The following is a 17,572-nucleotide window of genomic DNA, read 5'->3' on the forward strand; positions in this document are numbered from 1 at the left end:
CAATGCAAATTAACCAAGTAATTAACATATTAAACTATGCCGCTACTACTCTGCTCCAGGATGTAGAAGATGCATGCACTCGGTTTTTCACCCCGAAAAGCCCACCAGTTTGCTGTTGAGAGGCTCTGTTTGTAGGGTTACTCCAAGAACTTTCTGCTCCAACTTACCAATTCATTGCTAAGGAATGCACCAGTGGCTTGCTGCCCATGAGTGCTTGATGCCGGCCACTTGCCGGCCAAAGAGAGGCACTGTTGGCCAAGGATGGAGCCTTGCCGGCCACTGGTATGCTGAATCACCATTCTACAACAGAGCACAAACAGAGGAAAATGGGGGGTTTTTCCAAGGGTATGTTTGTACTGTGCCCCTCCTTATCATCTCAAAACATCAAAGGAGTAACACTTCTTGGATCCAAAACCACCAATCAAGCATTTTCAATGCATGATGGCTAAGGATCCAACTTGTACACATTCAATAAATGCACAAAAACAAGACTCAAAGGACCACCACCCTATCATGCATGATCAAGGGTGATGAAGACAGAGGAGATTGGCTCATTTCATCACTTCAAGTATGAAATGGACCAATCTACCTTGTGTTCAATATGACATCCGATTGAACACGATGCAATGCAAAACCAACATGCTTATCTTGGTCATGTTTTACTTGTCCAATTCTTGTTTACACATTTTAACATTACCAAGTCATTCTTTAATCGGTTAAGTCCAATGTGAAAGTCCTCTAATGAGAGAGGGGTTAACCAAATGATGATTTAAGACATAAGAGAGATCATGCCTTTGATTAGGAGGAACTCTTAAAAGAGGGTTAAAGCCATTGAGCACAAGCTCTATCTCAAGCTTAAACACAATCATAAGGTTAACCAACCCTCAAAATAAATAGAAAAATGAAGAAATGAGAGAGGTTACAGACTTTTTAGTGCTGAAATTACATGAAAAATAATACTACAACATGCAAGCAACACATGCACAACATGTTAAAAGCTAAAAACATCAAAACTAGTGAAGAACACTACACTAGAAGCATGCAATATCAAGCTCAAATGACCAAACCAACTCAAAACAGAGCTACAACATGCCAAAACAGTGGCTAAAATATGCTGAGATAGAAGCATGAAAGGCAAGAAAAACGTGCTCATGTGTTAGGCTACAAATAAGGCTCAAAGCACAACTCTCAAAAGCAATGAAAGAGTGAAGTAAGTGAGAGTGTGACAGAGCTACATATGTTGAAATCACATGTTAAATGATGCTACAACATGCAATCATCTCATGCAAAACATGTTAGAGGCCTTAAAACACAAAGCTAGTGAAGGCATTTGCACTATAGCTATGCAAGACAAGGCTTATATGACCAAGACAACTCAAAATAGAGCTAAAGCATGTTAAATCAGAGGCTAAAACATGCTGAGATCAAGTCACAAAAAGGTAGAAAAGCATGCTCGCATGTTAGGCTATCTGCACTTCCAAATTATATATATATTTTTTAAAATTCACTAAATACCAAAAATACAAAAAATATCAGAATTTCGTACATTTTTTTTTATATTTTTATGTGTTTATTAATTTTTAAAAATATTTTTTCATAATTTTTTTACTTTTTAGATACATCTAAGTAAGGTGCATCTAAAAAAATAAAAAAAATATTTAAAATTTTAAAAATATTTACTAAAAACAAAAAAAAAATACGAACACCAAAAAAACTCAATTTTTTAAAAATTTAATCAAGAAAACTCAAACCAAATACACTGACTAATTTTTAACTTTCAGCAACAGTTTAAAAAATTTGTCTCAAAAAAATGTTACTAAATGTTACAAATTATTTTTAATTGAGCGATACTCAAGGGATGTGTTTTGTTTTGTTGTCATTTTTTATAGATAAATTGGAGGGATGGAAACACATATTTTCTAACATAATAAGCAAATTATAAAAGTACAACTATGATAAAGCATTAAAAAATACATTTCACTCCCCTAGTTCTCAGAACTTTATTTTACCTCATATCATGGAAAACCACAACAGCCAGTTTAAACATTATTCTTTGTCTTTTTGTGAAACTCAATCAAAACTAAATTGGGAAAAGAATTCGAGCAGGCAAGATAATAGTATCAGCCGTTTCTTTATTGAATTTGGATCCTCAGCCGCCCTTTTGGGCGGCAGTCCTCAGCAGCCCCCCCAAAACGACGTCGTTTTGGGGGTTTTTCCATTTTTTTTTTTTTTTTCGCAGATCGCAGAACCAGAGCAGAGCAGAGGGGAGGGAAGGAGAGCTTGCCGGAGGGGAGGGGAGGGGAGGGGAGCTCGCCGGATTTTGGGGTCCGGATTCGCCGTCGCAGGTCGTCGAGCTCGCCGTCGAGCTCGCCAACCGTCCGATCGTCGCCCGATCTGCCGTCGCCTCCGCGTCCGGCCCGCCTCCGCCTCCTCCTCCTCCTCCCCCGGTGATTTAGGCCCCCTCCAGTCCGGTGCTCCCTCTTCTTCTCCCTTCCTCTCTCTCTCCTTCCCCTCCCCTCCCCCCCTCTCTCTCCCTCCCCTCCCCTCCCTCTGGTTCGGTCTTCCAACGAGGAAGAAGAAAGAAAAAAAAAAAAAATTCAAAATAACCCCCAAAACGACGTCGTTTTGGGGGGCTGCTGGCACGGCCGCCGGAAAGGGCGGCCGAGAATCCGGGCTCTTCTTTATTGACAGTTGTGTCAGTATTATTTGTATATTAAATTTTATTAATAAAATTATTTCATTTTGCTAATAAATAAATAAAAAAATAGCGAAACCCTTTCTCAAACCTCCACCAATTCCCATTAACCTCCACCAAGTACTGCCTCTACATACTCGTTTAGTTTTGATTTTTTTTTTTTAATTTTATTTTGAATATATATATATATATTGAGTTTTAAATGAATATATATATATATATACATTTGCTGAAGGTCCTATGGACAAATTATATGTACAAGATATGGAAATTCCTAAGGTATTTGAACTTTGTTGGGTTGTTCATTGATCACAGATTAAAGAAGTTAATATGTATGGTATTTCTTTACTAATGAAAGGCTGTTGGTTATTACTTACTCTTCTTTATGATATGCACTATTACAAATGCTTGGGTCATGGCTGAATGGAAGATTAGGCCAATGTATGTGGCTGTAATTTATGAAAGGGTAATGCTAAGGACACCAAATTTTCTACCAAATAAATGACCAAATATCTCACATGGGTGTGGGGTCCGCAATTTTGTGGGCCCCATACTCATGTGAGACATTTGGTCATTTATTTAGTAGAAAATTTGAGACCTCTAACATTTTCCTTTATGAAAAATTTAAAAGGTGATGTTTAATATATGTGTGTATGTATAATGCTTTGTACATGTATTGCAGGTGAATCAATCACTAGAATTATTGTCAATCAACAACAGCTGGATCATTCAATCTATACTACATAAGGTGCGGAGTTTGTATCTTAAAATTTTTTATGAAGCGGGTATTTTTTTTAAATATTATTTATTGTCTCTTTATGCTCTTTATGGGTTTGGTAATGACAAATAACTATTAACTTATGTGATGTTGCCCCCAGTGTGATCATTGGATATAAAATGCTTGTTGTTGCTCTGTTGCATAAAATTGTATATGTAGAATTGTATAGTATGATTGGTGTTTACCCAGTTACATAAATATGAACTCGGTTAAACGAATCAATGGAGTAGCGTGGGGTAAAATTGGGAGGATGGAGAACAGTTTTCCGGAGGAGGCATATTGGTGGCAGATCAAATTCAACGGGTGAAGTTCACAACGTTTTTGTTGACAATCTACCTGACTCAATGCATCCAAAAGGGTTATACGATTTGTTCACAAACTTTGGGGTAGTCATCGATGTCTACATACCCAGCAAACGGAGGCACTCAACAGGAACCAGGTTCGGCTTTGTTCGGTATGACTGCCCAGTAGTAGCTGAAATGGCAATCCAAAAAGCACACGACACCTGGTGTGATGGCAGAGCTTTGAAGGTTAAGCAAGCTGATTTCAAAAAGAAGAATATAAGCAAAGTCAAACCACAAGTTGATGTTCATTATCTACCACCAGTGGAAATAGGAAAAAGATGGATGAGAGTGGAAGAAATCAGCACAAAAGAGAAGTCTTATGCAAAAGTTGTAATGGAGGGGTAAAGTAACAAATGGGAAATCAATCTCAGTGAATGCTGTGGAGTATGGAAATGGCTGGTTGTATGGCAGTGTGATAGCAAAACTCTAGTCTCACTATCACTGCTCTAATCTTAAAAAGGAACTACATACCAAAGGTATGTCTGATGTGCAAGTGAAGGATGGTGGTTGGAGAGTTGCATACTTAGCGTTTTCTTCACCAGAGGTCAAAAACAGAGGCATGAAGAACCTTAAAGCTTGGATCCACGAATGGTGGAATGGAGGAGGGGACTGAAACTTGAGCAAGAAAGATACATGGATTTGAACTGTTATGGTCTGCCACCTCATCTTTGGAACACAGCTAATTTCATCAAGATTGGGGAAATCTGGGGTAAGGTCATGAATATTAATGAGGGCACCCTCAAGTTGTCATCCATGGCATGTGGTCAACTCAGGATTCTTACACCACATATAGAGATGATCAGCAGTGTAGTTAACCTGGAATGTAGAGGTCATATCCACTCAATCAGAGTGAGTGAAGAGCTTGGTTCTAAATTGGTCAATGTCCCAGGTCATAGCAACAAGGTGAGGGATGTTTCTGTTCATGGCATCACCGGCGGTGATCAAATTTCAAATTGTTGCAGAGGATGGGAGGAAGAGGGGAATGATGGGATGCAACAAGGGGATGGGGTGGCCTATGACAAGGGTGTGCCACAAGTTGCAAATGGTAATGTCAAAATGAAGGAGAAGCCTAGGGGAGTAGATACTAGCCTTTTTGCCGTCTCTGTAGTAAATGAGACCTGTAGCATTATGGGACCTAGAGTAGAAGAAGGTCAGTGCACGAGGCTCAAGGGAAGCATGCCTAACACCTCAGCTGAGTGTATTGCTAGTAAAAGTCAAAATGATGAGGTCAATATGGACCAAAGTGGACTATTGGCAGCAATCACAAAGAAAGGGCAGAGAGTAACTATAGAAAGTGGAAGAATTGAAGGTGGCTTGGGCCCTGATGGGCTTATGAGAAGCTTAAGTGGAAATGGGCCTTCAAAACCCAATATTAATTTAGAAGTAGTTTATGATCAAGCCCAGTTTGATGGCCTGCTGAATGAACAAAACAGGGACAAGTCTAAGTCAAATGGGCTGGGCCCTAGCTGTAGCAGAGTTGCGGAGCATCTGGATCCAACACATGTTCATCCCCAGGTGGAGAATGGAAAAGGCATTGCTATTGACAATGCTGAAGGAGATAGTCAAAGCAATCAAGATACTACACCTAATAAGAGATTAGAAGGCAAGGAGAGTAAAGGAAAGGGTCGGAGAAATTAGAGGAAAATAGTGATGAAAATGGGGTTTCAAAGGGTGGCCATCTTTAGAGCAATTGTAGCTATAATTTCTTCTTCACTATCTTAGACTAGTAGATCAAGCAAACATGATATGCTATTAAAGGAGGCTCAAGCTACAATTCGAGTTGGACATAGTCTGGGCATTGATTTTGAAGGCAAAGATGATGAAGTTATGAGGAAAATAATTGAAATGGAGGAGAATGACATGGAACAGGCTGCTGATAGGAGTAATGGTGCAGGGCTTTAGATCACCATCAAGGGCTGCTCAAGAGTAGATAGCAAATTCTTATGAAGCTTATTTCTTGGAATATTAGAGGGCTTGGTAGGCCTAAGAAGAAGAGGAGAATCAAAGCAGTTATCAAAGAAAGAAAAGTGGATATGGTGATGTTGCAAGAAACAAAAAGGGCAAACATTTCAGATCAGTGTGTGAAGTCTATCTGGCCTTATGACCAAGTTGCTTACATGAATGTGGATGCTAATGGAAGTGCTGGAGGCCTGTTATGTATGTGGAAGCCTGAAGTCTTCTCTCTATTTGACTGCTGTTGCAATAGGAGCTTCATCATACTATCAGGTACCTTATTTAATAGCTTGGACTGTGTGATTGTGAATGCGCATGCCCCTAATGATGTGAGTGCTAGGAGAAGCTTATGGGTCTCTTTGATCAATCTTAAGGCTGTTTTCCCCAAACCGTGGTGTATAGGGGGGACTTTAATGAAATCAAATCAATAGATGAAAGGAAGGGTTGTGTAAGAAGGGATAGGGGAATGACAGATCTTTGTAATTTCATAAGTTGTCTGGAACTGATTGATTTCCCTATGTTGGGAAGGAAATTTACTTGGTGTAATTCTTTGAAAGGTGAGAGATGGAGCAGGTTGGATAGGTTTCTTGTTGGGCCAGAATAGTTGGTCTAGTTTAGGTTCAAACTTTGGGGTCTTGCTAGATGCATCTCAGATCATTGTCCAATTATTCTAATGGAAGATGGCAAAAATTGGGGCCCAAAGCCTTTTAGATTCATAAATTCTTGGGCATCTCATCCCTCTTTCGTAAATGAGGTGAAGAAAGTATGGGAGGGTACTCAGGTGGATGGCTGGGCAGGATACAGATTGAAGATTAAGTTGCAGGCACTTAAACAATCTCTACGGCAGTGGAACTCTGAAGTGTTTGGGAATATGGATTCTAAACTGATGCAAGCTGAAGAGAATTTGCATGCCATAGATCTAATTGCTAAGAGTAGAGATCTTGTTCTGTTTTGTTTCTCAGTGTCAATTTGCAATGCTGGTGAAGGTAGGCTAGTGTGTGTATGTTGTTGCTGTTGAGAGTTAATTTAGTTGCTGAAGATGCTAGGATTGATAAAATGCATGGCAAATCAGTATTCATATAGTTAAGAGTATTAATCATTAGTTATGGTCAATGCAACCTCAGTAGCAACATCTACTTCTGGTTATGCCAATGCTTTGTGGTTTTGCTATGCTCTGCCTCTGGTTGCTGTTTTGGGGATTTTGTGCTGGTTGGTCTGTCTTTGATGAATGGTTGTTTGTGCTGTTTGTCTGTCTTTGATGAATGTTTTGTGCTGGTCTGTGCTGTTGTTGTCGTGTTGGGTGGTCTCTCTCCAACTCTGGGGATGCTAGCAAATGATTGGATGAGCTGGATGGTGCCAACCTCATTAGGATGATTTAGCCCGTTGGGATACTTTTGCACCTCCCTTTTCTTTATTGATGTAATTCGCTTTGTAATTTGTACTTGTTTATTCCATCAATAAAGTTCTTTTTTTGTCGATCAAAAAAATATATATATGAACTTGGTCCCCATCTCAAACTTGCTCCCTCTCATGCTTGTAGGTTCTCTTGATGATGAGACAATTGCCTTTTGTATGATTCAGGAATTTCAACATAATCTATTCAGAAGACAAAAAATTAAAAAATTCTCAATTTTGAAGTCCAAATTTCTTTTAGTTGTCACATTATAAGCTAAATTGAAAGCTAAATTATTAGCAACACCAAAATTTCAGACACCATTCTGTTGGGGCAATACACTCCCAACCACTCTCAAGTGTAAATTAAAATATACAAAAATAAATTAATGTACCAAAACAGAGAAAATAGACAGCCATAAGGGACACCCAAATTTATGTGAAAAACCTCCTATGTAGAGTAGAAAAACCACAGTGCACATATAATCTCCGCTATATCAAAAGAATGGGTTCACAGTATTTCTTGAGAGTATGCTCTCCACTCCACTCACTAGTGGCTAAACTCTCCAAATAATATGTAAACTCGAACTCTCTCAAAAAGGAGGTATACGATACACTCAAGTTTGTTTTGCCCAAATTTTGAGGAATACAGCAGGAGATATCTCTCACTTGTCACTCCACTCAATTCTTGTTCTACTTTAGGGAAAAAAAACTTCAATACGATACCATGTCATTGGTATCACCATCCAATCAATTCTTATTTTTTACCCTTCATGTATATGTGGTAAGACAATTATTGGGTTGACCCTCCTCATCATGTAACTTTATTGTTTGTTGGTCATACCATGTCATCTGTGTCACCGTTACATTGAATTTTTACTCCTACCTTAGAAGCTCCCTCAAATGGGGTGGTTTATAGTTGAGATTGGGTCCTAGGAAAACGAAATCCCGTATGTCTGACCATATTTTATTGTGCTATTTTCCTAGATATAGATCTGCGGTAGAGAATCGGTAAATATGTTTGCTGCTGTATTTATTTCTACCCACCGAAAAAATTCATGCTTCACAACCTCCTTTTCAATTGCTTGAACTTACACTTTCTTCAATTGTCAAAGAGCATTTACTATCTTTGAGATTTTGCATCAACATTTTCATTAATGATATTTGGTGATCAAGTGGACCGTAACGCATTCCTTGAAACCAAAGAATTTCTCTTTTAAGCCTAGCTGTAGAAATATGAACCACACAACCTTAATTTGTTTCTTGATCAAGCAAACCAATAAAATCCTGTAAAGGATTTGTACAAAAATATGCTATGGAAATAGGAGGCAACAAAAGACAAAAAAAAAAAAGAAAAAAAAAAAACACCCACAAAACTATTCACAACATATGAAGAAAGTTACACATTTCTTCCACAATGAAGGCATGGAAAAGTGAAAAGATTTGAAGGAAAAGTGAAAAGATTTGAAGGAAAATTGCAAAGATATGTGTTTGCACCTATCCCTCCGAACACCAAGTAATTCACTTTTGCATAATCCATAAACCTGCCTCTGTTGCCAACACCCCTATTATCGACAAACTAAAAACAAAAAATTGCACGTTAGTAAGTTTTGTTTGATTATAAACGACAACCGATGACAGCGATAAAATTGAATCAAAATCAAATAATTTAGCTATAAAATTGATATAACTAAAAAAGTATGGATTAAATTTGATTTTTAAGTGATAATTTGCAGAGTAAAATAAAATTTTTATTTGTGATTATATTTTCATCAGAGTTGTTATTTGGTCTGCATTGCTACATTTTTTTTTATTTGATCAGCAAAGAAAAATTTCATTAACAGCATGAAATTAAAGGTACATGAAGATGACACTGCTAGAAAATGCACTTTTAGCGGCGTTTTAAGTACTAAAAACGTCGCTAATTCTTTTTGTGACTTTTAGTACCAAACGCCGACAACGCAGCCATCGCTATAGCTTTATGGCGTTTGAAAAACGTCTTTATATTAGTATAGGCGGCATTTTTAAACGTCACCAAATGTCCTACCCTAACAGTACAAGGACGTCACTAAGATATTTAGCGACATTTTTGAAACGCCGTCATAGATATTTATACATTTTAAAAATCTAGCCGTTGGGGTTGGGATATAAGGACGTTCAAAAAACGCTGCCATAGTCTTTTTTTAAAAAAAAATTGTGCTAAGCTTGACATTTAAATGTAGCAACAGATATTTATACCTGTCATAAACGATTATTAAGAACTAATAATTGATGTTTATTAAAATAATAAACAAACTAAGCTTGAAAACAAAATTAAAAAAAAAAAAAGAAACAATGCATTGCATACCCAAGAATAGAAACAATTCATGTTTAGACTTTAAATACATAAATTAAAATCAAAATGGTCAAGAAGAAGTCAAATTACTTGAACTTCAAGAGTAGCTCTCATTAGTGTGAGATGAACAACTGTTAGGTTTTTATTCTTGGCAATTCCGTTTGACAAAACTCATTTCAGTTGTATTTGTTTTCGCACTTTTATTTCAGTGAGGCTTTAAGTTTTTACATGCGAATCCAACGTGAGTTGTGCCTTGCAGAGAAGTTTGTGGTGCTGATTCTTTCATGATTGCCTGCCACTTCGCTAACTATGACGGGGATCGAGCTGCCTGGTCAGCTCGCGGGGGTCGAGGGGCAGCGCCCCCGAAGCAAAATGCAAAATTGCATTCAAGTTGACTGTCCGCCCTTGCTCGCTCAAGCGAAGGAGTTCTCGTTCGAGCGAAGAGTGCGTCCATACAAAAACCTGAGAAGGATGATTTTACGCTCGAGCACAAGTTGTTTGGCTCGAGCGAAGCCACTTATGGAAAACACGTGTTTTTGGTTCCTCGCGCGAGTGAGAGAGTCTTCACTCGAGCGAGCTTCGCAGTCCCAGATTTCTATAAGTACGTGTTTCTGTCAGATTTTAGGATTACGCCTCCAGATCTTCTTCTTGGGTTCTAGGGTTTATATCTGGGGTTATTTTGCTAGTTTTCTTTGATGTTTAATTGAGTATTCAACTCATGGCTTAAGTAGAACACATCAAAGGTTTGTTTGTTCATTCTATACAAAAGAGAGAGTTGTTCTTCAGTGGATTCTGAAGAATTCAAGCCTGAAGCTTTGGTGGATTCTGGAGTGGCTCATCGTCAAGACAATTCCAAGGTGAAGACGAGGTTGGAAGAGGCACATAGAGGTTGGTTCAATTTTGGCGTGGATTCGCTAGGTAATTGAGAGTATACATGTGTAATTCTTTTATGTCTTTTTAGTAGATTGTTTTGTGGCTTTTGCCTGTGGTTTTTTTTATCACAATTGGAGGTGTCCAATTGTGGTTTTTTCACGTAAAATCGTTGTGTCAATTTGTCTTGATTGTTTGATTGGGATTGTTATATACTGATTAAAATTGATACATAATCACAAATCAATATCTAGGGGATTTCTAGATTTTTCAACAACATTGAAAAAAGGTGATTTGCCAAAAAATTTGCACAGACCCCATAAGCTGTTTTAACAATTACAACCTTCAAGGCTCTCATCTTAGCTATTGCTTTAAAGACGAATAAAGCAGCAACAACAACTATTAAAAATATAAGTATCTTACAAAAGTGACTCCCAAGTGGCATTAGCAGAGACTAAATAGAATTATTAAAAAAAATGTATACTTAAGAGAAGAGACTCCCAAGTCCTCCTAGCAGAGCTACTTACATCCTCTGCTCAAGTGACCTCCATCTAGGCTCATTTCTGTCCTGAAAAATTGCCAATTATTTATCTTTCTTTGTCACCACAATGGCAGCTGCGCTAGGTTTGTGTTCTATTCTACATCATTTGCTCCCAAATATCATACAAGCAAAACTAAGAATTTACAATAGGGATGTTTCAACATTAGGGCCTGTTTGGTAATCATTCTGTTTTCAGTTTACAATTTATATTTACAAATATTTAAAAAACTGTCATAAAAACTTGTTTGATAATTTTTTTGGTTAATAAATAGTTGTCTCAGTTTATAAATTTGAGGAAAAAACGTAAACTCAAAAAATGAGTTTACGTTTTTAGTTTTCAATTTTTTTTTCAATTATTTTTTTTTTTCAAATAATTTTTTTTTAAATATTTTTTTTTTCAAATAATTTTTTTTCAATTAAATTTTTTTTCAATTAATTTTTTTTTCAATTAATCTTTTTTTCAATTAATTTTTTTTCCAAATATTTTTTTTCCCAATTAATTTTTTTTAATTATTTTTTTAATTAATTTTTTTTTCATTTTTTTTTCAATTAATCTTTTTTAACAATTATTTTTTTTTCAAATATTTTTTTCCCAATTAAATTTTTTTCATTTTTTTTCAATTATTTTTTTAATTAATTTTCTTTCAATTATAATGTGTGTGATCCCATTGTCATAAATAATAAAAATAAAGTTATTGCACTACACATCAGCTATTAATGAAGGCCCTTACAGCATTTATTGCAATAACCCCTCCTCGTCGAGACAGAACGGCCTCACCATGAACATGGCAAGGTAGAGCATAGACTTTCGGCCAAGATAACAGGTCGGAAGGGACAACGAAATGATTACCAGAGGATATAAGCAGACGTCGAAGACAAGAAGAAGGTTAAGCTTTCTATCACTGATCTATCTCTACATTCCATCTCTCTTTCCAACTTGCTCGTCGGAGTGCTCATTGCCGCCGGAGACCCTTTCCCAATAACCCCTTCCTGCCACCCACCAAGATGGATGGTCACGACTAGATCCATGGCTTCTCACCACAATGTTGCCGACCACCAAGCCGACCCTCCCAATCCAAACAACCCACCCCAGTATTTCACCGAGCTCACCAACAGCATTAACTACCTCGTCGAGCAAAACCAAGCCTTGATTAATGCTCTACTCCAAAGAAACCTTCCTATGCCCCCTCCACCACGTCCAGATATCCCACCCAATCAAAAATGAGCCTCGAGCCACCCCATCCAACAGCCCTACCCACCCAACTTGGAAGGCTTTCGACCCCCTCCCCCAGACATGAACTCGCCTCCCCGAGTCCCGCATCCGTCGGTCTAGGCACCCACCCCCGAGGGAGAGGCCAGTAGTATCCAGCCTCCACTGTATTCCGGTGGTGACAACGTTCCTCTCTGGGATGTAGAACTCCGAGCCATGAAGCTCCAGCTCCAAGGAGTCATGCAGAACATGCAGAATAAACCATCTACCATAGCCAACTCACTGTTCATTGCCTCCATCAGGGACAAACCCTTACCTCCTAAATTCAAAATGCCCTCGCTTGACTCTTTCGATGGCACAACAGACCCAGTCGACCATTTGGAAACTTACAGGACCCTCATGATCCTTCATGCATTCCCTAACGAGATCATGTGTCGCGCCTTCCCTGTAACTCTTAAGGGGTCGGCGCGACTCTGGTTTAGTCAACTGCCAGCAGACTCTATCTCCACTTTCCAGCACCTAAATGACCCCTTTCTCAAAGATTTCATTGGTGCCCAGCACCAGCGGCGTCCGGCAACCCAACTCCTCAATATCCGTCAGACCGAAGGGGAGTCGTTACGTAGCTTCGTCACCCGCTTCAACACCGAAGCCCTACAGGTAGCGAAAAACGATGATAAGGTCATCCTCACGGCTTTTATGGCCGGTCTACGATCATTTGACTTCCTTTTCTTCCTTTCTAAAAACCCCCCGACCTCCATGGAAACCCTACTTTCCACAGCCCAAAAATACATCAACGCCGAAGATTCCCTAGTCGCCCGACAAGATCCTACAGCAAAAAACCCAACCCCCAGAGAGAAGAGAAAGGACTCCGAAACCAGAAACACCCAGTACACTCACCAAACACCTCAGTATACCGATCGACCACCCCGAGCCGACTAGTCGGCGCTAGCCCGACCGCCCGGCCGGTTCAAACGATACACACCCCTCAATTCCCCCATGGAATAAGTCCTGAACCAGATCCAACGAGACTGTCCCCTAAAATGGCCCCAACCGTCACGATCTCCTTCCAACCGGTGAGACCAGTCCAAATACTGCCGCTTTCATCAGGACCACGGCCATAATACGGAGGAGTGTGTTAACCTCAAAGACCAGGTCGAAGGTTTGATACGTCAGGGATGTCTCAGTCAGTTCACGGCAGCCCGCCCTCAACACAGGCAAAGGACTGAACCTATCAGAAACAACCGTCGACGCACCTCTCCTTGACAACCTGCCCAACCTAACCAAGGTCATGATAGGCCTCCATAGCAACCCCGGGCACAAGGCAATCCTGCCCCCCTGTCAGCGAGATTAGAGTTATTGCTGGCGGGCTCGCTTGTGGAGGACCATCCTGCTCGGCCCAACGGGAAAAACTTAGAAAAATAAGATAGGGCTCAGATAAAGAAGTTGCCATACTGGACCGCCCTTCCAAACAGCCCAAGCAGTGGATGGAGCCCATCACTTTTACGAAAGCCAACTGCACAGGCATCCGTTACCCCCATGACGACCCCCTCGTCATCTCTGCTCTCCTCTCCAATTACAAAGTCAGACGGGTTCTCGTCGACAATGGCAGTTCTTCAGACATCATCTTCCTCAATGCCTTTCGCCAGCTCAAGGTTGGAGAAGAAAGTATGTCCCCTCTCCAAGCCCCACTGATAGGCTTTACTGGAGATAGGGTGACTTCTATAGGCTCCATCGATCTTCCCATCACAATCGGTGAATACCTGCGGCAGACCACAAAGTTGCTCACCTTCCTCTTCGTCGGCTGTCCCTTTGCTTACAACATTATCCTCGGCCGCACCGCTCTGAATGCCTTCCGAGCTGTGACATCCACTTTCCATCTTGCCGTCAAATTCCCCACCGACCTTGGGGTCGGCATGGTGAGGGGAGAGCAGACCGTGGCCAGAGAATGTTATGTGGCTTCACTTAAAAAGGTCAAGCTAAAGGAGGCTATGATCATTGAAGGACTCGACGTCAGAGACAAAGACAAACTAGTTAGAAGGGAATCGGTGGAAGAGTTTGTCGAGGTCCCCATCGATTCCACCAACCTGATAAAAACAGCCAAGATCGGTAGCCAACTATCCCTACAAGCCAAGGCCGACCTTACAACCCTCCTAACTGAACACAAAGATGTATTTTCCTGGACCCACTCCGACATGCCGGGCATTGATCCCTCCTTCATCACTCATCATCTCAGCATTGAGCCCCATTTCCGACCCTTTCACCAAAAGCAACACATCTTTCACCCGGAACGCAATACCCTAATTGCTTCTGAAATAGATAAGCTCCTTGAGGCACAGTTCATCAAAAACGTGGACTACCTTAGATGGCTGTCAAATGTGATCCTAGTCCGTAAAAATAATGGTAAGTGGCGACTCTGTGTCGACTACTCCGATCTCAACTGAGCTTGCCCTAAAGATAGTTATCTCCTTCCTTGCATAGATCTACTTGTCAAAGCCACGGCCGGACATCAAATGCTTAGCTTCATGGATGCCTTCTCTGGTTACAACCAAATTCTGATGCACCCGTCTAACCAGGAACACACCTCCTTCATCACCGACCGAGGAGCCTACCATTATCGTGTCATGCCATTTAGGTTGAAAAACGCCAGAGCTACTTACCAACGGTTAGTCAACGCCGTTTTTCATCATCAGATAGGCAGAAACATGGAAGTATATGTCGATGACATGCTAGTCAAGAGCAAACTCTCCACTGATCATCTGGCCGACCTACGAGAGACCTTCGGCACCCTGCGAAAGTATCAAATGAAGCTCAATCCGGAGAAATGCGCCTTCGGCGTAGGATCAGGGAAGTTCTTGGGTTTCATGGTCAGTCAGCGGGGCATCGAAGCTAACCCCGAAAAGATCAAGGCCTTGATAGAAATGTAGTCACCCATAACGGTTAAGGGGGTTCAGAGGCTTACTGGCAGAGTCGCCGCCCTCAACCGCTTCATTTCCCGCACAACGGACAAATGCCTCCCTTTCTTCAAATTTCTTCGGCAGACTTTCAAGTGGACGACTGACTCTAAAGAGGCTTTCCAACAGTTGAAGCAATGCATGGCCAACCCCCCTTACTCTCCCAGGCACTCACGGGCGAGCCTCTTTTTCTCTATTTAGCCGTCTCGAGCACCGCAGTCAGTGCGGCCCTCATCAGGGAAAACGGTTCAGTACAGCGCCCGGTTTATTACATTAGTCGGGCTCTCAGAGGCGCCGAATAGAATTACCCATTGCTAGAAAAAATATCCTTGGCCTTGGTCACCGCCTCAAGACGACTCCGTCCTTACTTCCAAGCCCACTCCATAGTGGCCCTCACGGATCAACCTTTGAAGAAGATAATGCAACCACCCGAGTTGTCCGGCAGACTTATGCAATGGTTGGTCGAGCTCAGCCAATTTGACATCTCCTATCGGCCTTGAACAGCGATCAAAGGGTAGACTGTTGTCGATTTCATCATGGAATTCACTAATCTCGCTCCAACCACGGCCCCACCACCCCAGCAACCCCACACTGAGACAGAAGACCCCCATTCTTGGACCCTCAACGTCGACGGATCATCCCGCAAAGAAGGCAGTGGGGCTGGTCTCATCCTCACCGCCCCCGAGGGTGGTTATTTCAAGTGTGCTCTCCGCTTCTTGTTCGACGCAAGCAATAATGAGGCTGAATATGAGGCATTGATAGCAGACTTCCGCCTAGCCAGAGACATTGGTGTCAGCCATATCCAGGTGTTCAGTGATTCCCAACTTATTGTCGGATAAATTACGGGGGAATTCGATGCCAAGGAAGACACAATGCGGGCTTACAGGGATATTTCACTCTCCCTTGCTCGCCTCTTCAACACTTTCCACATCAAGCACATCCCTCGGGACGAAAACTCCAAGGTAGATGAGATGGCTCAATTAGCTTTTGCAGACCAGTCCGACCTCAGCCATGGTGTCCGCCTCGAGTATCTGGCCTACCCTGCCATTTCCTCAAACCAGCAGCAAGTCCACTTCCTCCAAAATGAACCTATTCCATAGGCAGCCGACATCTTTCTATTTTTGACAAAGGGGGAACTTCCAAATGACAAACAGCAGGCCGCCAAAGTCAGGGTCCGATCATCCAACTACATTCTCATCAACGGCCTTTTGTACAAATGTGGCTTTTCACGCCCATACCTGCGATGCCTCAATTCTACTCAAGCCACCTACGTGATGAGGGAGCTCTATGAGGGTATATGTGGTAATCATTCGGGTGCCAGGTCACTAGCCCACAAAATACTTTGCACCGGTTACTTCTGGCCTACTCTCAATCAAGAAGCCACTGAATTCGTGCTTAAATGTGATAAGTGCCAACGCTTTGCCAACATCCCTCATGCTCCTCCTATAGAACTGATCACACTTTGCAATCCTTACCCATTTGCCAAATGGGGGATTGACTTAGTTGGCCCATTGCCTACCGGGCGAGGCCAAACCAAATTCGCAATCGTCGCCATTGATCACTTCACTAAATGGGTGGAGGTGGAACCCCTCGCAACAATCACCGAGCGGAACACAACCAGATTCATCTGGCAGTCGATCGTATGCCGATTTGGCATCCCTCAAGCCATCGTCTCCGACAATGGCAAACAATTCGACAATGCCAAGTTCAGGAAATTCTATGCAGAGCTTCAAATCCAGCCATGCTTCTCTTCCCCGGGTCATCCCTAAGCCAATGGCCAAGTTGAGGTTACCAACCGTTCTCTTCTGAAGATCGTCAAAACTAAGTTGGAAGCTGTTAAGCGACTCTAGGCTGAGGAATTACCAAACGTACTTTGGGCCTACCGCACTACCGCCCGAACCCCCACTGGGGATACCTCCTTCCGCTTAACGTACGGCGCTAAGGCGGTCATCCCAGTGGAAATCGGTCAGCCCACCCCAAGGGTTCTGCACCCGAATCCGGAACTAATTGAAAAGCTGCGTCGGGCAGACCTGGACCTGATTGAAGAGCTCCAAGAGACCACTGCTGTCAGGCGGGCCTTATATCAATAGAAAATGAGAACACACTACAACCGCAAAGTCCGACCGAGGGAGTTCTCCGTTGGGGACCTTGTTCTGCGGGAAGCAACTTTTGCCACCAAAAATCCGGCTGAGGGCAAGATGGTAACCAAGTGGAAGGGACCTTACGTTGTTAAGGCCAGACCTCGTCCGGGTACTTACCGACTTCAGGACATGGAAGGCCGAGACCTCCTACATCCATGGAACGCCGAGCACTTGAAGCGTTATTTTCAATAAAAGCATTAGTTTTTGTATTGATCAATTGCTGCATGTTCTTTTTGACAATCTACGCACTTAGATGTTTTTGTCCTTTTCTCACATGGTGTAAATTTGTGATCAAGGGGCTACGCTCTTATATCTTAGTTATCTACGTGGTATTTCAATAACACCCTGTTTACAGCCTCAGC

General features: G+C 41.6%; 2 protein-coding genes across 2 annotated transcripts; both read left to right on the top strand.

The window, feature by feature from the left end:
• Positions 1-5,760: 5,760 nt before the first annotated feature.
• On the top strand, positions 5,761-7,365 carry LOC145821453 (uncharacterized). The gene is made up of 3 exons (XM_082917976.1): positions 5,761-6,043; positions 6,424-6,756; positions 7,352-7,365. The coding sequence occupies exons 1-3, from the start codon at positions 5,761-5,763 to the stop codon at positions 7,363-7,365; spliced, it is 630 nt and encodes a 209-aa protein (XP_082774102.1).
• Positions 7,366-13,785: 6,420 nt separating this feature from the next.
• LOC145821456 (uncharacterized) lies at positions 13,786-14,559 on the top strand. Its single transcript, XM_082917980.1, has one exon. The coding sequence runs from the start codon at positions 13,786-13,788 to the stop codon at positions 14,557-14,559; it is 774 nt and encodes a 257-aa protein (XP_082774106.1).
• The last annotated feature ends 3,013 nt before the right edge of the window (positions 14,560-17,572 follow it).

This window comes from Camellia sinensis, chromosome 1 (assembly GCF_055761805.1).
Source record: "Camellia sinensis isolate YWXY chromosome 1, ASM5576180v1, whole genome shotgun sequence".
Classification (NCBI taxonomy): domain Eukaryota; kingdom Viridiplantae; phylum Streptophyta; class Magnoliopsida; order Ericales; family Theaceae; genus Camellia; species Camellia sinensis.